Genomic DNA, 22,293 nt, shown 5'->3' with positions numbered 1-22,293 from the left:
TAAAACCAATCAAGTGAAGCTGAGCAGAGAATCTGCTTCAAATCAATTACAATTTTTTTCACTTTTTCCCCTTAGAGGAAACTGTAAGGAACATTAGTACTTGCAATATAGAAAGCAGTGTCATTGTGTCAAGTTTCATAAGCCAAGATATAATACAATTTATTTTAACATTTATTCTGTTGTGTGTACATAATTAAAATAGAAAAATAAAACCAAACTGAATCTTATAAAATATAAACCGTTCACACTAAGATGGCCTAAATTATATTCGCATGAAAGTTCAACATAGAAAAGCAGCCCAGGCATACTGCTATTTACTGTTAAAATGTATTCTACTTCTAGCAATTTTTACAGAAAGATGCAGTGAGAGGAACAATTCTTCAGGACTGTACCGCACAAAATGCTTTTACAGACAAACAGTGCTGCTGTGAACCAGGCTGAGAACAAATGCACACTTTGACGTTTGCAGGCATGATTCACATAAACAGTTCAAATGAATGATTGTTTGAGCAGCTCCAGTTTCAGTCTCCAGTTGCGCAGGAGATAGGAAGGTGTCATCCAGAAAGGGTGACGCTGCAAAGATTTGTCACAAAAAGCAGCTGAATTATTTCTGAATCTGAAAAAAAGAAAAAAAATGGCAACCTTTCCTCACCAGGCTGTATCCTAACAGTCCATTCCACGGAGCCAACAGTTGAATTACTGCAGATAATTCTTCGTGATTCCTGTTTTGCTTCTATAGTGAAAAAAACCTCTGTGTCACTGCTAACTGACAGCTGCTTGCCTGTACTGTTTCATTAAACAAAACAAAAAATCCAGTTTTGTGTAGAAAATAAAACATGACTATGTCCAGCTTGCAGGTTGAGAGCAGGGCAGGAAAGATTAAAAAAAAGGAAAAGCATTCCTAAATCTATTCTTTCTTCCCTCCCCCCATCACTTACTCCATGTTTTGTACTGGTACTGTCGTACCTAAATTTCTAGAAAGCAGCAGAGAAAAAAGCCTTTAAACAACATTATCCCTGAGAGTCTTACACAAATCAAGCCAATGCTATTATCCCCATTATATCTTAAAATCTAAAACACTGAAAAAGCAGTTAAAAAATTTAACATTAGCCAACCAGAGCTAGTCTAGAGATCTAGAGTGCCAAAACACAAAGCATAAAAATTAAAATAACCACTAGAAGCAAAGAACTAATAAAAAAAAAAAAAAAAAAAAAAAAAAAAAAGTGTCCCAATCTGGACAAAAGTCTATAATTTACCAATCTGATAAAACTAAACTTAATTTCCAATTTGGAATTAAAGTGAAACTAAATCTTTTTTTTAATGGCAGCTAAAAATATATGTAGACTGAAGTACCTTTTAAAGCCAAATTAATTAGAGTTACTTTTATCCTGTGGAAGAACAGCGCTGAAAAACAAGAAAGTAACTGTTCAGAATGAAGCACTTGGCTGGGGAAAATCTGGGAACAAACAAATGGTGATCTGAAACTGGCCATTTTAAAAAAAAAAAAAAAAAAGAAAAAAAAAAGAAAGAGAGAGAAGTACAACAGAAGATGTTATGGTCTGCAGACAAGAACACCGCTTCTCTAATCTAGCAAGATCTAAAGCAAACTGGCTTGCTTTACAGTTTAAGCATGTAATCCCCACAATGGCTCGGCTGCCACACCCATCCTCCTCCTCCCTGTGCTCCAATGGACAGCCACAAGACCACAGCTGATTTCCACCACTGAAATGGATGACTGGGTCCTTCAGTCTCCCTCAATGTCCGAGTCAGCATACTTGAGCTCACACTTGACATCAAAGGGCTTGTCCTTGGCCTCTCGGGATGCCTGTGAATCCCCAGGCTGCAGCTGGCTGTTTCCACAGTCAGGTTCAGTCTCGTAGCCAGTATCGTGTGCCGGCTTGGGCTGCTCTCCACTCTGGTGGCTGACGCTGCCTTGCTCCACCAGTGTCTCCTTCACACTTGGCTCGCAATCAGAAAAATCTGACTTTGTTTTCTTTTTACCAAGCAGCATGAAAGAGCGAAATTTCAAGCACTGCCCTGGCAAATACCCTTTGTAACAGTTGTAGGAGAGCAGGCACAAGAAGAGAATAAAGAAGAAGAGGAAGAGGAACATCAACAGGAAGTTATCATTTGACTTGAGGAACATTGTCTTTTCTGGGACCGCATCAGGAAGTGAATTGAAGAGCTCTGTGTTGGAGGCTGCGCTTGTTAGAACAGGGCCAATGGGCTTTGTTACTATCCTTGCTGTTGTTACTGGTACCACGTGAGTGGTCAAGGTGTGAGCAGCAGACCCCTCGGCTGACACAGTTGAGAGTTTTGGCACATCACTATTACCTTCCGTTGGTGCAGCTGCCATGGTGGGGCCCACTGTGGTATGCTGGACCTTTTTCAGTTCCAAAACATGCTTAGCTAGCACTTGAGAAAATTTCTTATTTTTCACTTTTTCTTCTGACAAACACTGGTAAACACCACTGTCTCCTTCTGATAAATTGAAGATTAGCAGAGCCTTTTCCAGTAGACGATACTTGGGGCTCTCCACTCTTAGCACATCATCTTTGAACTTCCAAACTACCTGTGCCAGATTGGACTTTTGAGAACACTTGAGCTCTGCTGTGCTCCCGTGCTTGAATGTATGCTGTAGGGAATTCTCTCTGACTTTATCTGGAACATCAAAATAAATGTGAAGAATATCAGCAATGATTCCTGTTTGCTCTGATCTGTACAGTTTCACAAGACTGTGCTATAATCTTAAACGAAACATGATGAAAAATGAAGAAATTGAACAAGGTAATTCCAACTCAACTAAACTCTCATCTAAAACAGTATCAGCACTTACAAGCACACGCACAACACAAAACAATAGCAGAAGTCACAGCGGTGGTCCAGACTTTGCTTGGATTAGAAATAAAAACAGAGTAAATCAAACTCTTAAGAGTTTTGTTCACTGCATAACAAATCTCCTGTAACACTACTCTTCTTTAAGATCTCCTAGATCTGGTGGCAGCAGTTCACGCTATAAAGAAAGGACCTGTGATTACCTGCCTTCAAACACTATGGAGGGTACTTCAGTTGCTCTGTATGATGTTTTGAGTACCTCTCTACTCACCATAAAACCTGCTTTTTGAGGATCATTTCATCTGACCCAGCAGCAATACCCAAGCTCTTATCAATGCTCACAATAGAATATCAAATACTGTATCACAGAGACAGAGGCCTCTGTACTAGAAGTACTTATGGTAAATAATGCTTTCATTCACATGTCACTGTAGAGATGCCTCTGTTAATTTCAGAGGTTTGTGCACTGCACACTGAAATGTACACAAATATAGACATTAAGACAATATGCATGCTGTACAGATGTTCAAATATTTAAAAGCAGAATCTCATATGTATTAAAATATAATTAAATGTCCAGATAATTAAAAAACAAACCCTAATCTAAACATAATTCTTTCACCAAGACATGTGAAATAGCTCTTCAAAGAATATCTCACCAGAACAAGATGATGCATCTCCACCAATGTTCTGAATCCAGTTCCTGTAAAAGGAAATGCAAGCATTAACAACTTTAAATCTTGTTTCCTAGAACCACCCCATGGTCTTGTACTAAGTAAGACTAATCTCATCCAAATAGCACAAACAGACATAGATGTATAGAAAAAGTCTGTATTTGGAAAAATGCCAGTTATGGTAAGGAGCAAGACTAATTCAATATTGATTGTACCGGTAAGGTAGGCAAAGGATAGAATTACCTTTCAGTTTCACTTTCTTTAAAAATATCGATGCAGGAAGCTTCAAGGGGTTTCCAAGCACAGTAAGGATCCCTTGCTAAAACACAGTCAACACAAGTGGTATATTTGTCACAGAATGCCACAGGAGACTGAACCACACCAGAATTTGAACCAGCATAGAGGTATCTTCTACCCTAAAAAAACAAAAGCACAAAAAAGCCCAAAACCCTGCAGCCAATCACTTTCTCAAAGCTGAAAAATCCAATTCATCATATAAAATTTATTAACATTAGGGAGTTACATACAGCCATGTTTGTAAAAACTAGAATATGAGAAGCACATGCATTTTGATTAGCTTTTATTTCTAGAAAGGAAATAAAACATCTTGGAAATATTCAGTGATGCTGGAAGTGCAAAAACACAGAACAAACACCTGAAACAGACACAGTTTATGAGAATGGAAAGTTAAACCATGTTAAACTGTGGCTTTATCACACAGTTCTTCCACAAATACAAATGCACTGACAATCCTCATATGAAGCAGGGGAGACCTGTGCTGATGACAGGGCTGTATGCAGCAGGCACACAACAGCCAGAACAGCCAAGGCTTGCTGTATACAGTTAACTCTATGTTAACTATGTTAATGTTAACTCTACGTTAATGTTCCTGTTAACTCTCAGCAGCCCAACTGCCTTCAGCTCTTTTAGCAGTCAGGACTCTGCAGCCACATCAGCATCAGCCTTAAGAGTCAAAGGCAGCTGTCTACTTGCTACTCAAAGAGGAAGACTGGATAATAATCAAATGAAACAGCATTGGCATGACACCTAAGAAAAGGGGATATAAACAGAAAGGCCATTTGATGTGCTGTTGCTGGGAATTCCAAACAAAACTCACTCTGAACATGTCAGAAAAGACTACACTCTTCCCAAACACTCTTCTAATAAATGGTGGGGACATGCCATATTTCACTTACCTGTTTCAAAGCCCAGGGAAACAAATGGCTAAAATTTGTGAATTTATATACTATTGTCATAACCTCAAGAAAGACGTCTGCACTGCAACCCAAAACCACCAGTGACCAGTCCCCTAGGCCTTTTGAAAGGCTATGCATACGGACTGAACATCACACCCCACCTTCAGAATAGGCTGACTTTATCCTGAAACAGAGTGGGTTTATCTGCACACTATTGCAGTTGTAAGGGCAAATAAGATGATCCAAGCTTAGAGTGACTTTTCCTGTACTGCAGCCATATGGATCTCAGTAAAGGGGTCACGTCTGCAATGAGGCTGCTTGACTCTGGCAGGATTAATATGGTCACAATGTGATCCAAGAAATATTTCTCGTAGAGAAACATTCTTAAAAAACCTCATGTTTGTGATGCAGACTTTTGGTCTTGATCAGAAACGGCACCAAGAGGTAATCTTAGGGCTGAATTTATATTTTGGGACTCACTCTTTAATAAGGATATTATGATGTTTTGAAATGAGAACTCAGGACAGGTTAGTCTCTTTAATGCAATACGATCATGACGAAATCTGCCTTAAAATTAAGTTAATGAACAATGCATTCTGAATAATAGCAGTCTCTAGAGGAAGCTGCAAGACCAAGCACAAATCAGTTTGGATTCATCTCATATATGAAACATGAAGATAACTTTCAAGGAAAGTTTTTATACTGAAAGATGAAACACAAAATCAGATCACAAAAGAATCAGCAGGCACTGCTGGAAAATGGACTTTGAAAGAGAATGGACTTTTGAGACACACACTCAAATGCAATCTTGCATCATGAAATTTAACTTAAGTTAGTGTTGGACTATGCTGACATGTCCACAGAAGGAAGTCTGCAGTGATGTAAACATGACTTTCTAGGAAAAGCTTCCCACTCAGCGAGAAAGCTCCACCAAAGCACCAAGTGCTGCTCATCTCTCTAGCACTCTGCCAGCTAACATACAAGCCAAAAATGCAGCACTGTGCACAGACTGAAATGCTTGGCATGTTGCCCAGCTGGTACATCAACAAGTTCAGAAAACATGGAGAGAGCTGAGCAGACCACTTTTTAAAAATCCAGATGCATTTTTCTTTGAAGCAGGAATTACAAGGAGCTACTGTAGGCTCATCTGACACTGCCCACGAACCTCCAAACAATGTGAACATATATTGGAAGGGCTTGGAGACTACTGCAGTACCATGTTCAGAAAGGATTTGACTCCAAGAGGTCTGAAACCCTACCATCAAAGTAACAACTATTATCCTTTTGTGATAAATCCATTACTATGGGATGCCACCACACATCTAACAATATCAGCTCTAAGAAGACTAGTAGCCACTGTGATTTCCAAGGAGCTAAATGCCTGTGTTTTAACACTGGGGATCAGAAGTAACCCCTACTTGGGTGGTATCATGATTATATGGCTTTACTGACTGGCACCTGACCCAACCTCCAACTCCTCACCACTGAAAAGGACAACTGCTTTTATCAGAATGTACTGGGTAGCGCTGCTTCAGTTTTGGGTTTAGTTTTATGTGTCAATAGTTAGTCTACCAACACCAAAATTTTAAGACTTGTAAGACTTGTCCCCCAGCTGGAGCTACAGCTGATGCCCTGCAGGAGAGACAGGACCCATCAGAGACCTTCAACCCCAGCCACACGACGTGACTGTTCTCACAACGCATTTAGTATGCAGAAACCTGTATAATCTGGGACAAAAAACCAATTATTTACACAGTTTTGAGTCTTTCTGGTAGATAAAACTGTTCTCTCTTCTTAAGACTGTTTCCTCAGAGACATAAACCACTCTTCTGCTAAACCCTCCGAGTACCTTTCCTCATGGATTTGCAACAACCACAAGGGGTCAGGATGTTCACATGACTCCTAACCTGAAAACTGGTACTTGGAAACATGCTACAGCTTTCAGCTTCTGCACATGGAACACAAGTGAAGATCTGCATGCCTGCGCTCCCCCTCCAGTCCTTATCATTATCTACAGTCTTTCAGAAGGTTGCACGGACCGAACACATTGAAACCCAACAGGCAATGCATAATGTTCCTGCAATGCAAGCAGTTAGAGATGCAGACTTCGGCTTCTTTCATCAGGACGAGGTTACAAGGTGGTACTAAAGAATATTGTGGAAGAGAAAAATGAGATGAATGCTGTGATGCCTATAGCACTTACCTTTTTGGATGAAAGCAAGAGAGTTTGGACTGGCTCAAAGTTTGGAAAAAGCTGTGTTTCTTCAATAATATGCATTCCATTTTCATAGCTGATAGCTTTGTGCAGGGCTCCTTGATCTGCAATAAAGGAATGTATTTAGGTAAGTTCTTTAAAATAAAAAGGTAGGAAACAAATTGCACAACTGCTATAAGTAATCTGCCTGCTGTTCAGCTGAAGACTTCACACAACTCTGACAATGGCAACTATTAAATATGCCATTATTTAAGGAGCTCTGAGTAAGAAACAACAATCTGGGACAAAGAATAACAACTTAGAGATTATCTTATATGTGTTTTTGCTGCACACGTTGCACTTCTGCAGTTCCTTTCCTGCAATACTTTTACAAAGCTCGTAAGATTCTCTGCTTTGTCACTCACTCACTCCAATTACTTTTTAATGAAAACACCAGCTGGTGTAAAGGCACTATAGACATGGAAATCGTAAGAGTTTCTCTTAGAACCTATATAATCCTGGAGAATCAGTGCATCAGAAAAAAAAAAAAGTTTTCCAAAACTCACCTGTGCTGATGAACATAACATCATAAATGGTGCCATTGAGTGCTCGGACTCTGTCTACTACAATCTGGGTGTATTTCACATCTCGTTTTACTAGTCGAGGTCTATCTCCCATTGGAGTCACTGAGTCATCCATTAGAGGATGATCTTTAACAAACTGCAGTGTTTTGTCTGGTAAATTCAGAGAACTCATGTAATTTGATGCTCTGGCTTCTTTGTTTATACACTAGTGTGGCAGGGAAACAAATCAGACAGACAAACGAATTATATCACTATTTGTACATAATACATCACATTTGTACAAAATAAAGACAATTAATAGGAACTACATGCCTCTTCTCTCTGCATTAGCAAGCATAACTTTACATTATTCTATTGAGGAAGGTCTTGTAGCACTCTGTTTTCTGTGATGTACTAAACTCTGAGAATTTGACTACATGCTTGTTTGGGCCAGAACACAATTTAGGACAATATTCTTTCTGCATTCTCCTACTTCTTAACTGCTTTTAACTGACATCTCTTTGAGAACTAGGATATTAGTAACAGAACAATGAAAATCCCAAACCAGCAAATAACATGATTATAAATTTTAAAAAACAATTTTGATTCCCAGATGCAAAATTCAGAATAAATCACTTGCATGTTTTTCTACAAAGTCTTTACACCAAGAAGTACCCCAAGGTAAGGACAAACTATAATTAAACTTCATTAGGTTGTCTAATAATTTGCTAGTTTCTTTACTCCTGATCATTAGAAAAAGATCAGCCAACACATCCAAGATAACAGTAACTTACTGCACCAGGTCGAGGATTAGGAATTTCTCCATTGTATCGTACCCACTTCGTATGAGACTGTTCTACTGTGGCACTCTGCATATATTTTCCTTTAGAGAAAACCTCTTCTACAGCAGACAGATTGTACGCACAAACTGCTGACAGCCCCACATTGTTCCTAAAAGTTCAAGAATAAAGAAAGGAAAAAAAAATCATAGGAGTAGTTATTACTTACTGTAGTAACCAACAGATTAAAAGTAGTTATTCAGAAAAATGCTATAGCACACTTACAGTTGTGGGGTGAAGACTCCATAAATCACTGGTTCCTTCAAAGTTGGAGACTTAAGAATAAAAACATCATTGATAATGTTGAAAATTAAATTCTTATCAGGGATGGTACAAATCATTCTTGCCTTGAGAAATGAAGTCCATTTTTTCTGCAAGGTCCTTAATCCTCCTTGGTCCCTCTTGTTAAAAAAAAAACAAACCACAAAATCAGCATTTTTTGCATTTAAGAAACACAGCTATACATCACAAAACTACTGAGCCCTATTATTTTCTGACATTTCACCTATGGCAACATCAATGAATGTTAATACATTCACAAACTGGAAGGAAGGCACAGGTAAATTACCTGTTTCAATAAAAATAATTATTCAATTAAAATTATGATTTCAATAAAAGAACGATCTCTCTCAACACACAGAGGTCAGATATGAGACTCAGAATAAGAACCATCTTTCAGCAACACTCGAAAAACTGAGATAAGCAGTGTTCAAACAAATAAAACAACAATGGAAGTATTATACTATCCTCTAAGAGAAGTAACATTTCATTTGTTCTAAACTGTGATTTAAATTCTGGTGTTGCAATATGCACTTATATTTAGCCTGACAATAATTTCATTAGAAGAAATGCACCTGTGGCTGAATATTGAAAGCAGTTACCACCTTTACTAAGGATTTACGTACCATGGCTAACAGAAGTAAAGATACAGTGGCTAATTATGTTTAAAGTATTTGATACTTGAACTGCTACTTCTCTTCTAAAAGTAGGCCCATTTGAACATATTAATATTTCCAATTCCTTATAGCATACTTTTATGCAAAGTATTATGGAAGATCTGCAAAATTTAGAAAAATAATTACAAATAATTGCCCATAGATTTGCAACCTGCCACTGATTCCCTGTTTCAAATAAACAGCAGCAGCAAAGCTCTCGTATTACATGATATTTGCCTTTTTCAAGAACACACAAGCTGTCAGTGGGTAAAGGGCCACAAACAAGCTCCATGTAAATCTGCCTCCAGCTGCTTGTTTAATGGAAATCTCAAGGGCACTAACTTATTATTGATGTTTTGACTTCCATGTTTAAACAGTGAAGTTAAAATAAAACATTTCAACCTCATCAAAATGAAACAGCTAGATATATTTCCTGTTAGAAGAAAACCTTGAGGAAATTGATACATTCCACCACAGCAAGGTTTTTCTTAAATCAACATTTTCTACTGGAAAAATCTCCTTCATCACCACAATTTCAACCAACACTCCTGAGTACATACTTGAATCAGCCTAACACAATGAGGTTTAAACACAGCAAATGTGACAGATTCATGTGGCTGGTGATCTTTTTCTGTGAGGCTCTGGCAGCTTTATCAGCTCCATGGAAGTCGCATCTGCTGTCCACAGTCAAGAGCCAATTCTGCTGTGGAGACAGCTAGTTTTGTTTGTATACAGTTACTTGAAAGTAACTTCACAAACAGCTTATCTGCTCAGCTTCAACCCAAGTCAGTTCTTCCCAGGGAGCTGTACTTCAGAGCTCTCAAAAAGAAAAAAAAAGTGAAATCCAGGAGAGGCCCTTTTTCTATTAATGGATTTCATGGAGGCTGCTTTTTTTCCTCACAGAGGTGGGATTTCAGGTGCATTGACATTTCAAGATTGTGCAAAATTATACCAAGTATTTGTTCCCAAAACAACAGGTTGGGCTTTCTCAGTTCTGAAGAACTGATGGAAATTTCTGATTCACTAAGATTCCCTAAGTTCAAACACTGCCATTTAATTGGAAATAACTCCACAACAATAAACAATAGAATCACAGAAAGTTAGGGGTTGGAAGGGACCTCAAAAGATGATCTCTTCCAACCTCTGTGCTACAGCAGGGTCACCTATATCAGGTCACACAGGAATGCATCCAGGTGGGCTTTGAGCCTCCAGGGAAGGAGACTCCACAGCCTCCCTGGGCAGCCTGTGCCAGTGCCCTGTCACCACCCTCACAGTGAAAAAATTCTTCCTTATATTTATATGGAACTATGCTCTAGTTTATAACCATTGCCCCTTGTCCTATTAGTCACACCTGAGAAAAGCTTCATTCCATCCTCCTGGCACTCACCCCTCACATATTTATAAAAATTAATGAGGTCACCCCTCATTCTCCTCTTCTCCAAGCTGAACTGACCCAGCTCCCTCAGCCTTTCCTCATATGGGAGATGTTCCACACCCTTCATCATCTTGGTCACTCTGTGCTGGACTCTTTCAAGCAGTTCCTGTTCCTTCTGGAACTGAGGGGCCCAGAACTGGACAGAATATTCCAGATGTGGCTTCACCGGGGCACCTATTGACCTATTAGCTACCCCCCTTCTAATGCACCTCATGATGCCATTGGCCTTCTTGGCCACCAGGACACATTGCTCTCTCATGGTCATCCTTCCATCCACCAGCATCCCCAGGTCCCTTTCCCCTATGCTGCTTTCTAACAGCTCCATCCCCAGCCGGTACTGGTACCTGGGGTTGTTCTTTCCCAGATGCAAGACTTTACATTTGCCCTTGTTGTAATTCACTAAATTTCCCCCAGTCTGTCCAGGTGCCTCTGAATGGCAGCACAGCCCTCTGGGGTGTCAGCCACTCCTCCCAGCTTTGTGTCATTAGTAAACTTGCTGATAGTACACTCTATTCCCTCATCCAGGTCATCAATAAATATATTGAATAATACTGGCCCCAGTACTGACCCACGAGGGACTCCACTAGAAACAGACTTCCAGAAAGACTCCATTCTGTTGACTACAACTCTCTGGCTTCTGTCCTTCAACCAGCTCCTGATCCACCTCACTGCCCAATCATCCAGGCCACACTTCTTCAGTTTAGCTCTAAGGATGCTGTGGGAGATGGTGTCAAATGCCTAACAGAATTCAAGACAGACCATGTTTACTGCTCTGCCATCATCCATCCACCTGGTTATATCCTCACAGAAGGCTGTCAGGTTGGTCAGATATGACTTCCCCTTAGTGAAGCCATGTTGACTGCTCCTGATGTGCCTTGTCCTTGATGTGCCTTGATGTGCCTGGAGACAGCACCAAGAATGAGTTGCTCCATCACCTTCCCAGGGTTGGAGGTGAGGCTGTCTGGTCTGTAGTTACCTGGGTCCTCTTTCTTGCCTTCTCTGAAGGCTGGAGTGACATTTGCTATTTTTCAGTCCTCAGGCATCTCTCCTGTTCCCAACAACTTACCAAAGATGATGGAGAGCAGCCAAGCAATGACATCCACCAGTTCCCTCAGCACCCATGGGTGCATCCCATCAGGGCCCATGGATTGATATATGTCAAGCCTCATTAACTGATCCTTAACCCACCCCTCATCAACCAAGACAAACTCATCCTTTACCCTGACTTCTTCAGCAGCTTTAGGGGCGTGGGGCTCCTGAGGACATCCTCCAGCAGTGTACCCAGGGGTAAAGAAGGCGTTTAGCAATTCCTCCTTCTTTGTACCCTCTGTCATCAGGGCACCTTTAACACATGCTTTTTAACACACTCTCACAAAATTCTAATTGAATTAGTGAAAGTAAATTAAACTGTGTCCCACCTTACAAACTCTAGCTATTCTTGGAATCATTAGTTTTCCAACAAATTCATATTCCACAGAAACCTCAGTGAAAAAGAAGTATATCTTGTCATCTTCACCATCCGTGCTGTTTTGATCTGCTCTTATGACATCAGCAAAAACAAAATTGGGCTCTACAGATACAAAAAGAAGAATTTTATATTACATTTGAGAATACCAACTTGACTGCCTCAAAGACCCACTAGGAGTCTTCTCTCACTTAAATCTCACACTTGTTCTTCAGTCACTGACGTGCTGTGCTGGTTTGAGCCAGGGCAGAAACAATTTTTTTTTTCCACTAATTTTATTTTTCAGCTACATCTCTTCAAAGTGACTTTACTTGCTTAAACCAACAGTATGCTTTTCAGTCAGTGTCTGCTTCTAGGACTGATAAGGCTTGATGTTTATAATACCTGTAGCCAGGTGGTGACTTGAGGTGCCATTGCAGGGGGAATGCAATATTGGTGTTGTATTTATTTATATCTATTTCATTATTTCCTTTTTTGTCATTAGTTTCATTAAAACTGGGTAGTTTAGTTTCCAACCTGTAAATCTCCAAGTTTCTCTCTACTTTTCCTTTTGGAGAGTGAGAGGGGTTAATATATAGAGAGCATCTGTCATTTGCTTAATTGATGGGCAGCATTAAAGCTTGACACCAGCCTGCATACTTTGATGTTCATAATACAAACAGTGTTTCTAAAAAATAGTAGAGAAACGAGCCAAGACAACAAGCCCTATGTGAAAACACTGAGATACCCGAGATATTTCTAGGGTTTGATTTCTCATTACTTCAACATTCTCATGCGAAGTTTTCTAACTGGCCTGGGGAAACACTCTCCCTTGCTTGCCTCTCCTCTATTTCAGGTATTAGCTGAAAACACTAAAAATTACAGTATTGTTATAAAATGTATTATAAAACTCAGCATCCTGCACTTTTTGGACATAATGCATCTTTTGGAACACATGTAACTTCATTATTTTGGTCCTTTTTGGCAAAAAGCCACAAACTTCTAAGCATTCAAACAACATGGTCAATTTTGAAATTCAGGTACTTGAAATAATCAGGAACCATGATCAGTTCAATCTGAAAAAATATTAAGAGACCAAACTATTCTCTTCCTGACTATGTCAGAACTATGTTGCATTATTGCAAGGATGAACAAGTAGATACAAAATAAACTGCAAACCTTTAATGTTAATCTGGATCCTGTATGCCTTGAAGTTGTTTCCATTATCAATGCTGACAAAAATCCCAAAATTTTAAAATAAAATCTCCTGATGGCAAATATGAGGGTGCACACTCACATGTCAGTATATGCCAGTAAAAAATAATCCATTATTTGAGATACTAGATAACCTCCCCTTGCTCCACGTCAGACATTGAAACTCTTTGTCTACAAGCATGACACTGAAGAAGGAAAAACAATTTTGTTGGAATAGTTCTCATGCCACTCACCATTAAGCCAAGGAATTGCATATTCTGTTCTCAGAGGGCTCTGATGAGAGTGCCGTGAAATGATAGGTTCACTTCCCAAAAAATTGTAAGAAGTTCCAGAATAAAGCTCCTCATCTTTAACACAAAAACAAGTACTTTCTTATGCACTAGACACCAAATGGGAACATACACTTCAGGAGACTATGCAAACTTAAACTTCCCACAAGAAAAGATAAGCAAGGATTTCCTCTAAATTGCCCCAGACGTGGGTTCTGTGTTTACATTTCTGCTGTCCATTCTCAAGGCTAAGACTTCCACACTTGGGTTTATTGCTCTAACACAAGCAACTGGAAGAAGTAGCATTGTTTTTGTGGAACTTTCATATTGTACATGAAAACTACAGTTTACATATAAACATCCAAATTTACTTAAGAAACGCCACAGAAGTTTTACAAGTAATTATTTTACTGTCTTTCTATGCCACTATTATTCAAACTCAACTTTTAAGAATTTAGGGAGCAATGCAGGGAATGTGTGTTGCTGTTTGGTTTTTTATTTCTCATTTCCGTTTCAATTTTACTGTGAGCTTCTCTTTTATGATTTTATGATACAAGAGTACAGCCATGAACTCTGGTTTCACTCAATTAAGATTCAGTGGTGCCTAACCACGTACTAATACACTCACAATAAACATATCACTTCCCTGTTCTTTTTCATGGATATGTCTTCAAGACAGCTAAAAAATTCTACTGAAATTACAGTAATTGATACTACAAAGGCAATAAAAGTACATTTCAACTATCTGGACTGAATATGTAAACACATGAAAAATATAGTTTAAAATTAGCATTTTAGAAGTTGCTTCCAGAACAACCTAGTTTTATGTTCTCTTTTTAACAGACATGCTAAGGTTGACTATGTAAGCATTTTAATGTCTATCTGGACATACAGGAAAGATGTAAAAATATGGATGGAACACACAATTTGGATACTGAGAGACAGGCGAATGACACCAGATCGAACGCTTTAATATATAATAATGAGGTATACAAAGTCTGAACTTACCAACCATAACAGATGTGTAGCTTTGAGCAGGATCAAATGGACATCTGCCCTTACCATCTTCATTTTTACCTCCAAGCTCAAATGAAATTAAATTCTGCAAAAAATTAAGTTGGAAACCACAAAACACTTTTTCTTTCAGCCACTTGACTCATCCAGAGCTAACTGAAAAATCAACAGTAAGTAATGGAATGCATCATCAGCTTCTACCAAAGGCATTTTTATAAGACTACAAGAGGCAAACACATTTTCAGAAATTCTTATCGTTGTCCACCAGACAGAGCAGAAATGTGATCCTATGATTTGTGAGGGTAGGAGCAGAAAAGACCATAAAATGAAAAGTGAAATCCAGACAGACCTTGAGAAAAAGCACCCCAAAAAGCCAGACAGCAGGAAAGGCTGGAAAGTTAGCTGACACATGGAAAGGGCTGGAAATTATCGAATTAGCTTGCACAAAAAATTGAGAGTTTTAGAAATCAAGAAGGCTCCCTGGAGTGGATTTAACAATTTTTAAGATTATGGTAAAGCTGTAAGTTTTTCTGCATTTCTGAATTGTTAAGAGCCACAGTAAGGAGAATGATACAAGAGCCAGCAGTGACAAAAAGGTGTTTTGATTTTGTAACAGGACTTCACTCTGAAGCATCCAGCACTATGAAGCTGTGCCACAACCAGGAGCAGAGAGACAAGACAGAGAGAGGAATCTGAGAAATTTCAGGGACATTCAGTAATGAATGAAAGCCTTTAAAAGAATGAAATTTTAGTTTTAGAAATAATTTTTATGCTAACACATAATACTTAGGAATTAGGAAAGCTAAGAAAAATAAACCGCAGGCAAGCAAGATCAATCAATAATTCAGCAAGCACTTTGAAAAAGGAACTACACAGTTTATTTCCATACTGAGTCATTACCATGGGACAGTGCAATAAGTGCTCCCAACACAATAAACAGCACTGAAATCTAAGGCACTGCAACTCTAGGGAAGTTGTGGATGCCTCCCCCTTGGAAATGTTGAAGGACAGGCTGGATGGAGCTTTAAGCAAGCTGGTACAGTGGGAGGTGTCCCTGTCCAAACTAGTACTGGATGATCTTTGAGGTCCCTTCCAGCCCAAACCATTCTATGATTCTATGAAATTACAAGTGTTCAGAAATGGAGAGTGCCCACTGTTCAAATGAGGTGCTTCTAATTTAGTTTCTTTTATAAACATATGTGCATTCTTACCAGGTAATCACATGTGGGCTGAAACGCATTAGTTCCACACACATACAGAAAAGTACTGTTCAGCTGCTGCAAGACACGCACGTAATTACGACACTCTGTCTGTAATAGAGGATGAGAAGAGAGAGAGTTTGATAAACCACTGCTTCCACAGTACAACATAAATAAACAGCTGAAGTTGTGCTGTCAGGTCATCCATTGCTGCTACCCATGCCACACCACAGCAAGAAGGCTGGGTGGTACAATCATCACTGGGACAACATCTCCCTGCGATCTCCAGGGACTCCAGTCATGCAGCCAGTGGAGTGCAGCTGCTTCAGGCTACCTGCCAGAGTACCATAACCAAGCATGAAGCACTCAGCAGGGTGTATCTCAAGTTGCTCCATGAAAGTACAAGCTCCAAAGACATACTCAATCCATTGAAACAACTAGTTAAACGTGGAGTAAGTTTAAGACTTTGTCATCCTTTATAAGCCTAGATGAAACACCAAGTGACAGCCAAGGCTGTTTCTTGAGAGAAACCTCTAATATCATTAAATTAGCTACAAAGTTTTGTCACTATTATCTGTCCTTAACCTTTTTGGGTTTTTTCCCCCAAATCTGTACATCAATTGCTCTTTCATTCATAGAAACTTCTTATTTCCTTTGGTTTTGAAATAAGATGAGGTGTTTGAGCAAAGCTTTGCAGAAATGATACCATAAAGTTTTAGAATAATAACCAAGAAAAACAACTCTAAATACCCCATGGTGAGTGTCAGGGAAAAAAAATATAAAAAACATCCCTTTTTCTTTTATACATCCCAATACCACTACTATGCTGTAGTTACATAAACATAAAATACTTGAAGCAAGTATAAGCACTGTTCTTACACTTATGAGGCAAAACAGGTATTTCTGTGGCTGAAGACTAAGTGGAAGGAGGAGAGCAAAACCTGTTTTCTGCCATGTGAGGTCCTTGAACAGCTGCATGAAAGCTTTTTGCTGGTCCTAAACACCATAGTTGTGAGGAAGAGGGAGAAGACTGCCCATTTCAGTGTAAGAAATTGCAACAATGGCTTAATATCCTTTGAAACTATTGCTCTACGAAAAATACCCTGTCCACAACATAAATGTAACAAGTGTAAAGTTATCAGTACAATGAGGATAAAGCAGAGCTGGTGGTTAAGTATGACCTGCTGAACTGGGGGAAAGGAAAAAAAGATGTATTTGGAGCTCTTGCAAATGAACAGGGTCTAATATCCCTCTCTAATGAACAAAAATAATTTCTGCAGAGGACTGGTTGAGATGCACACATTGTCTTCTAAACTGTACGTACATTCACATCTCTCATATTCATCACAGCTGTATGTGAATATTATTACAAGTACTCCAAACCTAACCTGGAGAACAGAAATAACACACTCAGTGCATCCTGAAGAGGGACACAAGGAGGAAACGGCTGTTAAATACCTGCCACACCTCATGTTAGGATAATGTATTGGTGGCTGTCACTCCAACCAAAGCCAGAAAACTGAGCCCAGGGAGAAAGACCCAACTCCCACTTAGAGGAGCCCTATGAATGCAGGATATCAATCAGCCTTGGATGCAGCACATGGAGTTTTTTAACTGTGAACCAGAGAGGCTGCAGGCTGAGGGGTGCTGAGGTCAAATCCCTGCAAATGTAGAGCAGGGTTGCTTTTTCTATTTGCAAGGCTTGCAGACTTCCACTTTCAATCCTGTGCAAAAAGCCCAACCAAACATCAGTCGTGCCCAGCAAGCCTTTACTTTAACACATCACTAAACCAAGTGACACTGCACAACAGAATAGGTACCTCCACATACAGTTACCTGTCTCATGTAAAGCATCTTCACATAAAAACAAAATGAGTAAGCCATTCTGCACACTGGCAGCCATGGGGAGCCCATGGTTCCCAGAAACACCGAGGGACCCAAGGGGCTGAGCTGCCTTCCCTGCCGAGCTGGCAGATCAGGCTGCTCAGCTGCCAGGAAGCTGTCTGAGCAGTGACATCAGCAAGGTCACAGCCACTGAGCATCACTATAAGGATGTATGTAGCCAGTGAAAAAGACACTTGCCTAAAAAAAAAACCCTGTGCCCTAAAACAAAGCAAATAGAACTATCGAAATTATACTGGGGAAGTATTATTGCAATAACAAAACTCACCAGCAGCCACCAGTTACCTCAGAGAAAGTAATACTGGTTTATAATTTTAATGGAGAAACTTGTAACATTAAGCACACATCAAGGTGTGTCCAAATTTTCAAACATTCTGATAATATTGACCAGCAAGAGATAATGAACTAAGAATTAAAAAAATAAGATTAAGCACGCTGAAGTTTCTAAAGCTCAAGTTAATTAAAGATTTTAGGTGAATAATTGAAAATTTTCATTTCAAAAAGCTGGAGCCTTTTTTCCTTTAAGATCACTCCTCTTGAACAAAATGCATAACATCTTTCCCATGATTCAATAAGAGTACATACCTGTTCTGATTTGCCCTTGACTGCACATTTAGTCTTTTTATCTTCAGTGACCTTCCAGTGTAACTAAGTGAAAAAAGCAACAGGAAAGCACATTAAAAGTACTTTAATTCAGTGCACAGTCTAAAAGTCTGGTAGTAGCACACACACACAAAAAAGAAATTCCAAGACTATCTGCACTAAAATGCAGGCCATTTTGCAAGCAGCTTTCAAAGCTTTAAAGCCATTCTTTCCTAGGTAGGTGACACTTCCAAATGCATATGCGTTAAGCAGGGCTAAATCACTGCTATTATCTTTTGTGCTCATCCTGACAATTCCTCTCAAATTGCTAATGAAGTTGCCATTACCACATGCATTAGGAAAATGCAACTTTAGCAGTTATAAGTGCTTCTCAATTTGAAGCATTTCTGTTTCACTCCTAGGAAAAACATTTGGGAGAGAAAACCAAAGAAAACTTACTGGACCTATTAACACTATGCAGAGAGGTACAACTTTAGACAGTTACATGCACTCATAGAACAAGTTCTATATGCTGCTGAAATTGCCCACCACCACCTGTAAAGAATTTGTATTAAAAATCTTCCCAAACATCCGTGTCAGTCTGTGCTGTGGATGGGATGAGAAAACAGGAGCCTGGGATGAGAAAACAGGAGCCTGGGATGGACTGGAAGCAATCCAATGTTAGCAGACTTGTGCATGGGCTCATCTACTCTGGGAAGCCAGTGTCAGCACATTCAGAGTATTTCCCAGAGCAAACTGAACCAGACCTGTCTGCACCACTGTTTTTTGTACACCCACACCTAGAGACAGAACTTAAAGGACAAGGCTCTCATTTGAAGCACATCTGCAGCTTGCAACTCCTGACCAAATTCCAGTTGTGCTCCTGTTTTGGATTACATTACTTTCTGATTCAGATTAACAGGAGAGAACCACTCTTGATAATAAAAGTATGCATGTGACTCACAGATGATACCCAAAATCCCTCCAGTCCAGCATCCTTTTCCCAAGAAGAATATAGCTAGGGGGACCTATACTTCCTTATGTCCAACTTCTCATATTTTCCTTTTATGTGATGGCATGTTTTACTCTACAGCATGTTCCAGAAATAACACAGGGGTAGCCCACACTAGAGTATTTTCCCTTTTAGATACATATCACTTAAGGTATAGTGTTACTGGTTGCAGGAAATGAGATCAAATTTGGAGTATGATTTTTACATGGTGGATAATGTATTAAAAAGCATACCTCATGTTGCTTTTCAGCAATATTCACTGCATTTAATTCAAAGATCACTTCTCTGGCTCCTACATAAAGGAAATCTTTGTCTTGACTTAACAGCAATGTTGAATAGTTTGACACGTCTGGTTCATGAAAATGTATTAGCTGGACTTCTGTTGAAATGAAAGAAAAACAGCACCACATGAAGAAACACAATCACTTAGGGTCAGCTTTATGGGTCATCCTTTTAAGTTGTCTAACAGCTGTTGGATATCTTGAAAGCAAAAAAGGTTTGTTTGGACAACCCATGTAGCAGACAAGAGGCCTCTTTAGAAGCTTGGTTCAGCAGTTCAGCAGAAACAGCAGCTCCCATAATCATCAAAATCACTGGTCCCTGCTTTCTTGTTCAATTTCAAGTTTAAATCGAACACACAATCCCTTGCAAACAACCCAAACATCTCACAAAAAATTATGCACCTTGAAAGACAACACTTCAGCAGCAGGAAGAAGACACTGAAGCTAAAAATGAACCGTTTACCAAGGGTAAATATGCTGATTTAGAAGCTTAGACCAGAGATGAAATGCTTATGACAGAAAGAAATAGCATAAGTGAAACTCAAGATAAAAAGAAGATGACAGAAAGAGGGAGAGACTGGTAAAAAAGGCAGTAGAATGAGGAAGTGTGCTGCCTGGAACAGAATGGCTTGGAGAAAGATGACACAAAATTACTAATATACATGAATATTTTTTTCTGCATGTACAACCACAATGGAAAAATATCTTAATTACATGTGGCTTTTTAAGATACAGCAGAAAACAATACATATTATTTCTTCTAATTCCAACATTAGAAACTACACATTTTCAACTGTATGACTGCAGAAATATTAATTTCAAACTAGATTCTTGAGCATGTAGTTTTCAAGGCTTTTACTCAGCAGGCAAATTTTCACCAAATGGACAAACTTATTCATAAAACTCTACATGTTCATTCCTCCACCCAATGCCCTACTCAAAGCAGGCTTCCCATATTAAATGCGATAGCTTTAGCAGACAGAGACAGGAATAAATAGCAAGAATGAAAATAAATTTAATTATGAGTAATTTGGATGCGTATTTGCAGTGCCTTACCATAATACCATTAGATAGTAACTTGCCCAATTTTAACTGCTATAAAAGACAGGAGCATCAAGAAGCCTAAGCTGCAACTATGAGCCTTGTCTAGCCTGTTCTTTCTGAAAGCCTACATCCATCTATGCTTTCCTACACTATGACTGCTCAGTATTCAATGTCTTTATTTATGGCTGCATCTTCACACTGTCCATACACTGGTTTGGTTACAGCATACTTGGGTAAGTAACTGTTGGTACCTAGAAGTAAAGGAAGACCTAACCACAAAACCTTGTAAAACCTACAGCATCCCTGCCACACAAGTTCAGGGAAAGGTGGGGGAAAGAAAAAAAAAAAAAGAAAAAAAGAGGGGAAAAAAGAAAAATAATAAAGTGTGTTTGGTAACAGCAGCCAATAACTACTGAATAGTCCTTGCTCTTTAGGGTTGTCTTCAGATTCAGGCTACCTTAAACTAAAACCCAAAGGATTCCCTGATCCCTACTGATGGTCTTTGTGCCATATTTGCTGACTTCTAATTCTATTGGGAGGTTATGAATGTCTGCTGTGACTTCAAGTACAGGGAAAGTAGTGTTCTGAGAAAAAGGCTGTTTCAACTCTAGGCACCATATATTGCCGTTAGAAAAGGGCCAAATGCTTACATTTCCTTCATCTGGTGATTTATTTAGTGCACAGGATGGCTGAGTGTCAAAATACCTCTCAGTCTGAAAAAGCATAAAAAGATTATTAGCTGGAGAGGTGTATTTTGCTAATATGTCCAGTCTCAAAAAAATATTTTAGTAAAATAAAATACACCTATTAGACTTTTCTCTTGAAGTGAGTTTCATATGCAAGACCTCTCAGCTAAGAAAGCCAAATGTGAAATTCCTCCTTTAATAAGCTGTTTTCAGAACTGCTTAACCTACCTGAAATCAGTTAACCCAGTACCTGAGTAACTTTCAAATATTCTTGTCCTAAGCACTTCATAAGTGAAGCAATGTTAGCAACACCTGAATAAACTTGCAGCATGCAGGCTGAAAGAACATCCAGCCTCAATGAATTTCAGATCCCAGAGAAACCCTAAGGTTGTGGCTATGTCAAATATACTGCAGTTCCTCCTCTTACCTCTGTGTTCCCAAGTGATCCTTGGTACTGGACCAAATGCTACTGCTACTTCCAGTAACAAAGTCCAAACTGCATACAAAGCACACAAAGCCATCATCTTCAACATCCTTGCTCTTTTGGGCTCCTTGGATAACTGCAGCAGGTAAGTGTTTCTTCAGCAGAAGAAATGAAAATCCCAGGGAGTGTCACAGACCAAGCATTTCCGACCTTGATAAGCAGTGTAGCAAGGCAGAATGAACAACTGTGCAAGTATGTGCTTTTCAGCAGATCACTTCTCCAAGGGAACACACATTTTCCCCGGATGCTGCATACAGTGACTGCCCACACTCTCCACAGGCCACAGAGCTGCTGAGAAACACAACTGAGAACATTCTTCTGTTTCGTTGCAGAAATAAATGCTGTGGAGAGAGAAGAACAAGAAGCAAAAAAGAAAGCAAACTGAGTACTGCCAAATATAGCACCTTGTACACAGTGATCTTGCAATAGTTCTGTAGCTGTCTGCATAGCTTGATTTGGATACAGACTGCATTTATTGGTGAAAACGCTA

General features: G+C 39.3%; 1 protein-coding gene across 1 annotated transcript; it reads right to left on the bottom strand.

The window, feature by feature from the left end:
• Nucleotides 1-1,635: 1,635 nt before the first annotated feature.
• SEMA4D (semaphorin 4D) lies at nucleotides 1,636-21,852 on the bottom strand. The gene is made up of 14 exons (XM_030467216.1): nucleotides 21,747-21,852; nucleotides 19,542-19,687; nucleotides 18,300-18,362; nucleotides 15,825-15,923; nucleotides 14,608-14,701; nucleotides 13,564-13,677; nucleotides 12,090-12,241; nucleotides 8,527-8,702; nucleotides 8,257-8,413; nucleotides 7,466-7,688; nucleotides 6,909-7,024; nucleotides 3,753-3,925; nucleotides 3,495-3,538; nucleotides 1,636-2,661 (listed from the first exon to the last, which is right to left on the bottom strand). The coding sequence occupies exons 1-14, from the start codon at nucleotides 21,850-21,852 to the stop codon at nucleotides 1,745-1,747; spliced, it is 2,580 nt and encodes an 859-aa protein (XP_030323076.1). The 3' UTR covers nucleotides 1,636-1,744.
• Between the last annotated feature and the right edge of the window lie 441 nt (nucleotides 21,853-22,293).

The sequence above is a fragment of the Calypte anna genome, chromosome Z (genome assembly GCF_003957555.1).
Source record: "Calypte anna isolate BGI_N300 chromosome Z, bCalAnn1_v1.p, whole genome shotgun sequence".
Lineage (NCBI taxonomy): Eukaryota > Metazoa > Chordata > Aves > Apodiformes > Trochilidae > Calypte > Calypte anna.
Note: the sequence above shows the minus strand (reverse complement) of the source record. Positions and strands in the feature narration are given on the sequence as shown.

What these genes read in the sequence shown, in the direction of transcription:
- SEMA4D (XM_030467216.1), bottom strand. Translation starts at nt 21,852, where the DNA reads ATGTTGAAGATGATGGCTTTGTGTGCTTTGTATGCAGTTTGGACTTTG. An exon ending in GATCACTTGGGAACACAGAG is followed by an intron (nt 19,688 to 21,746) that starts GTAAGAGGAGGA and finishes TCATTTCAACAG; the next exon opens with AAGTCCAGCTAATACATTTT. An exon ending in CTACACATCTGTTATGGTTG is followed by an intron (nt 13,678 to 14,607) that starts GTAAGTTCAGAC and finishes TTTGTGTTAAAG; the next exon opens with ATGAGGAGCTTTATTCTGGA.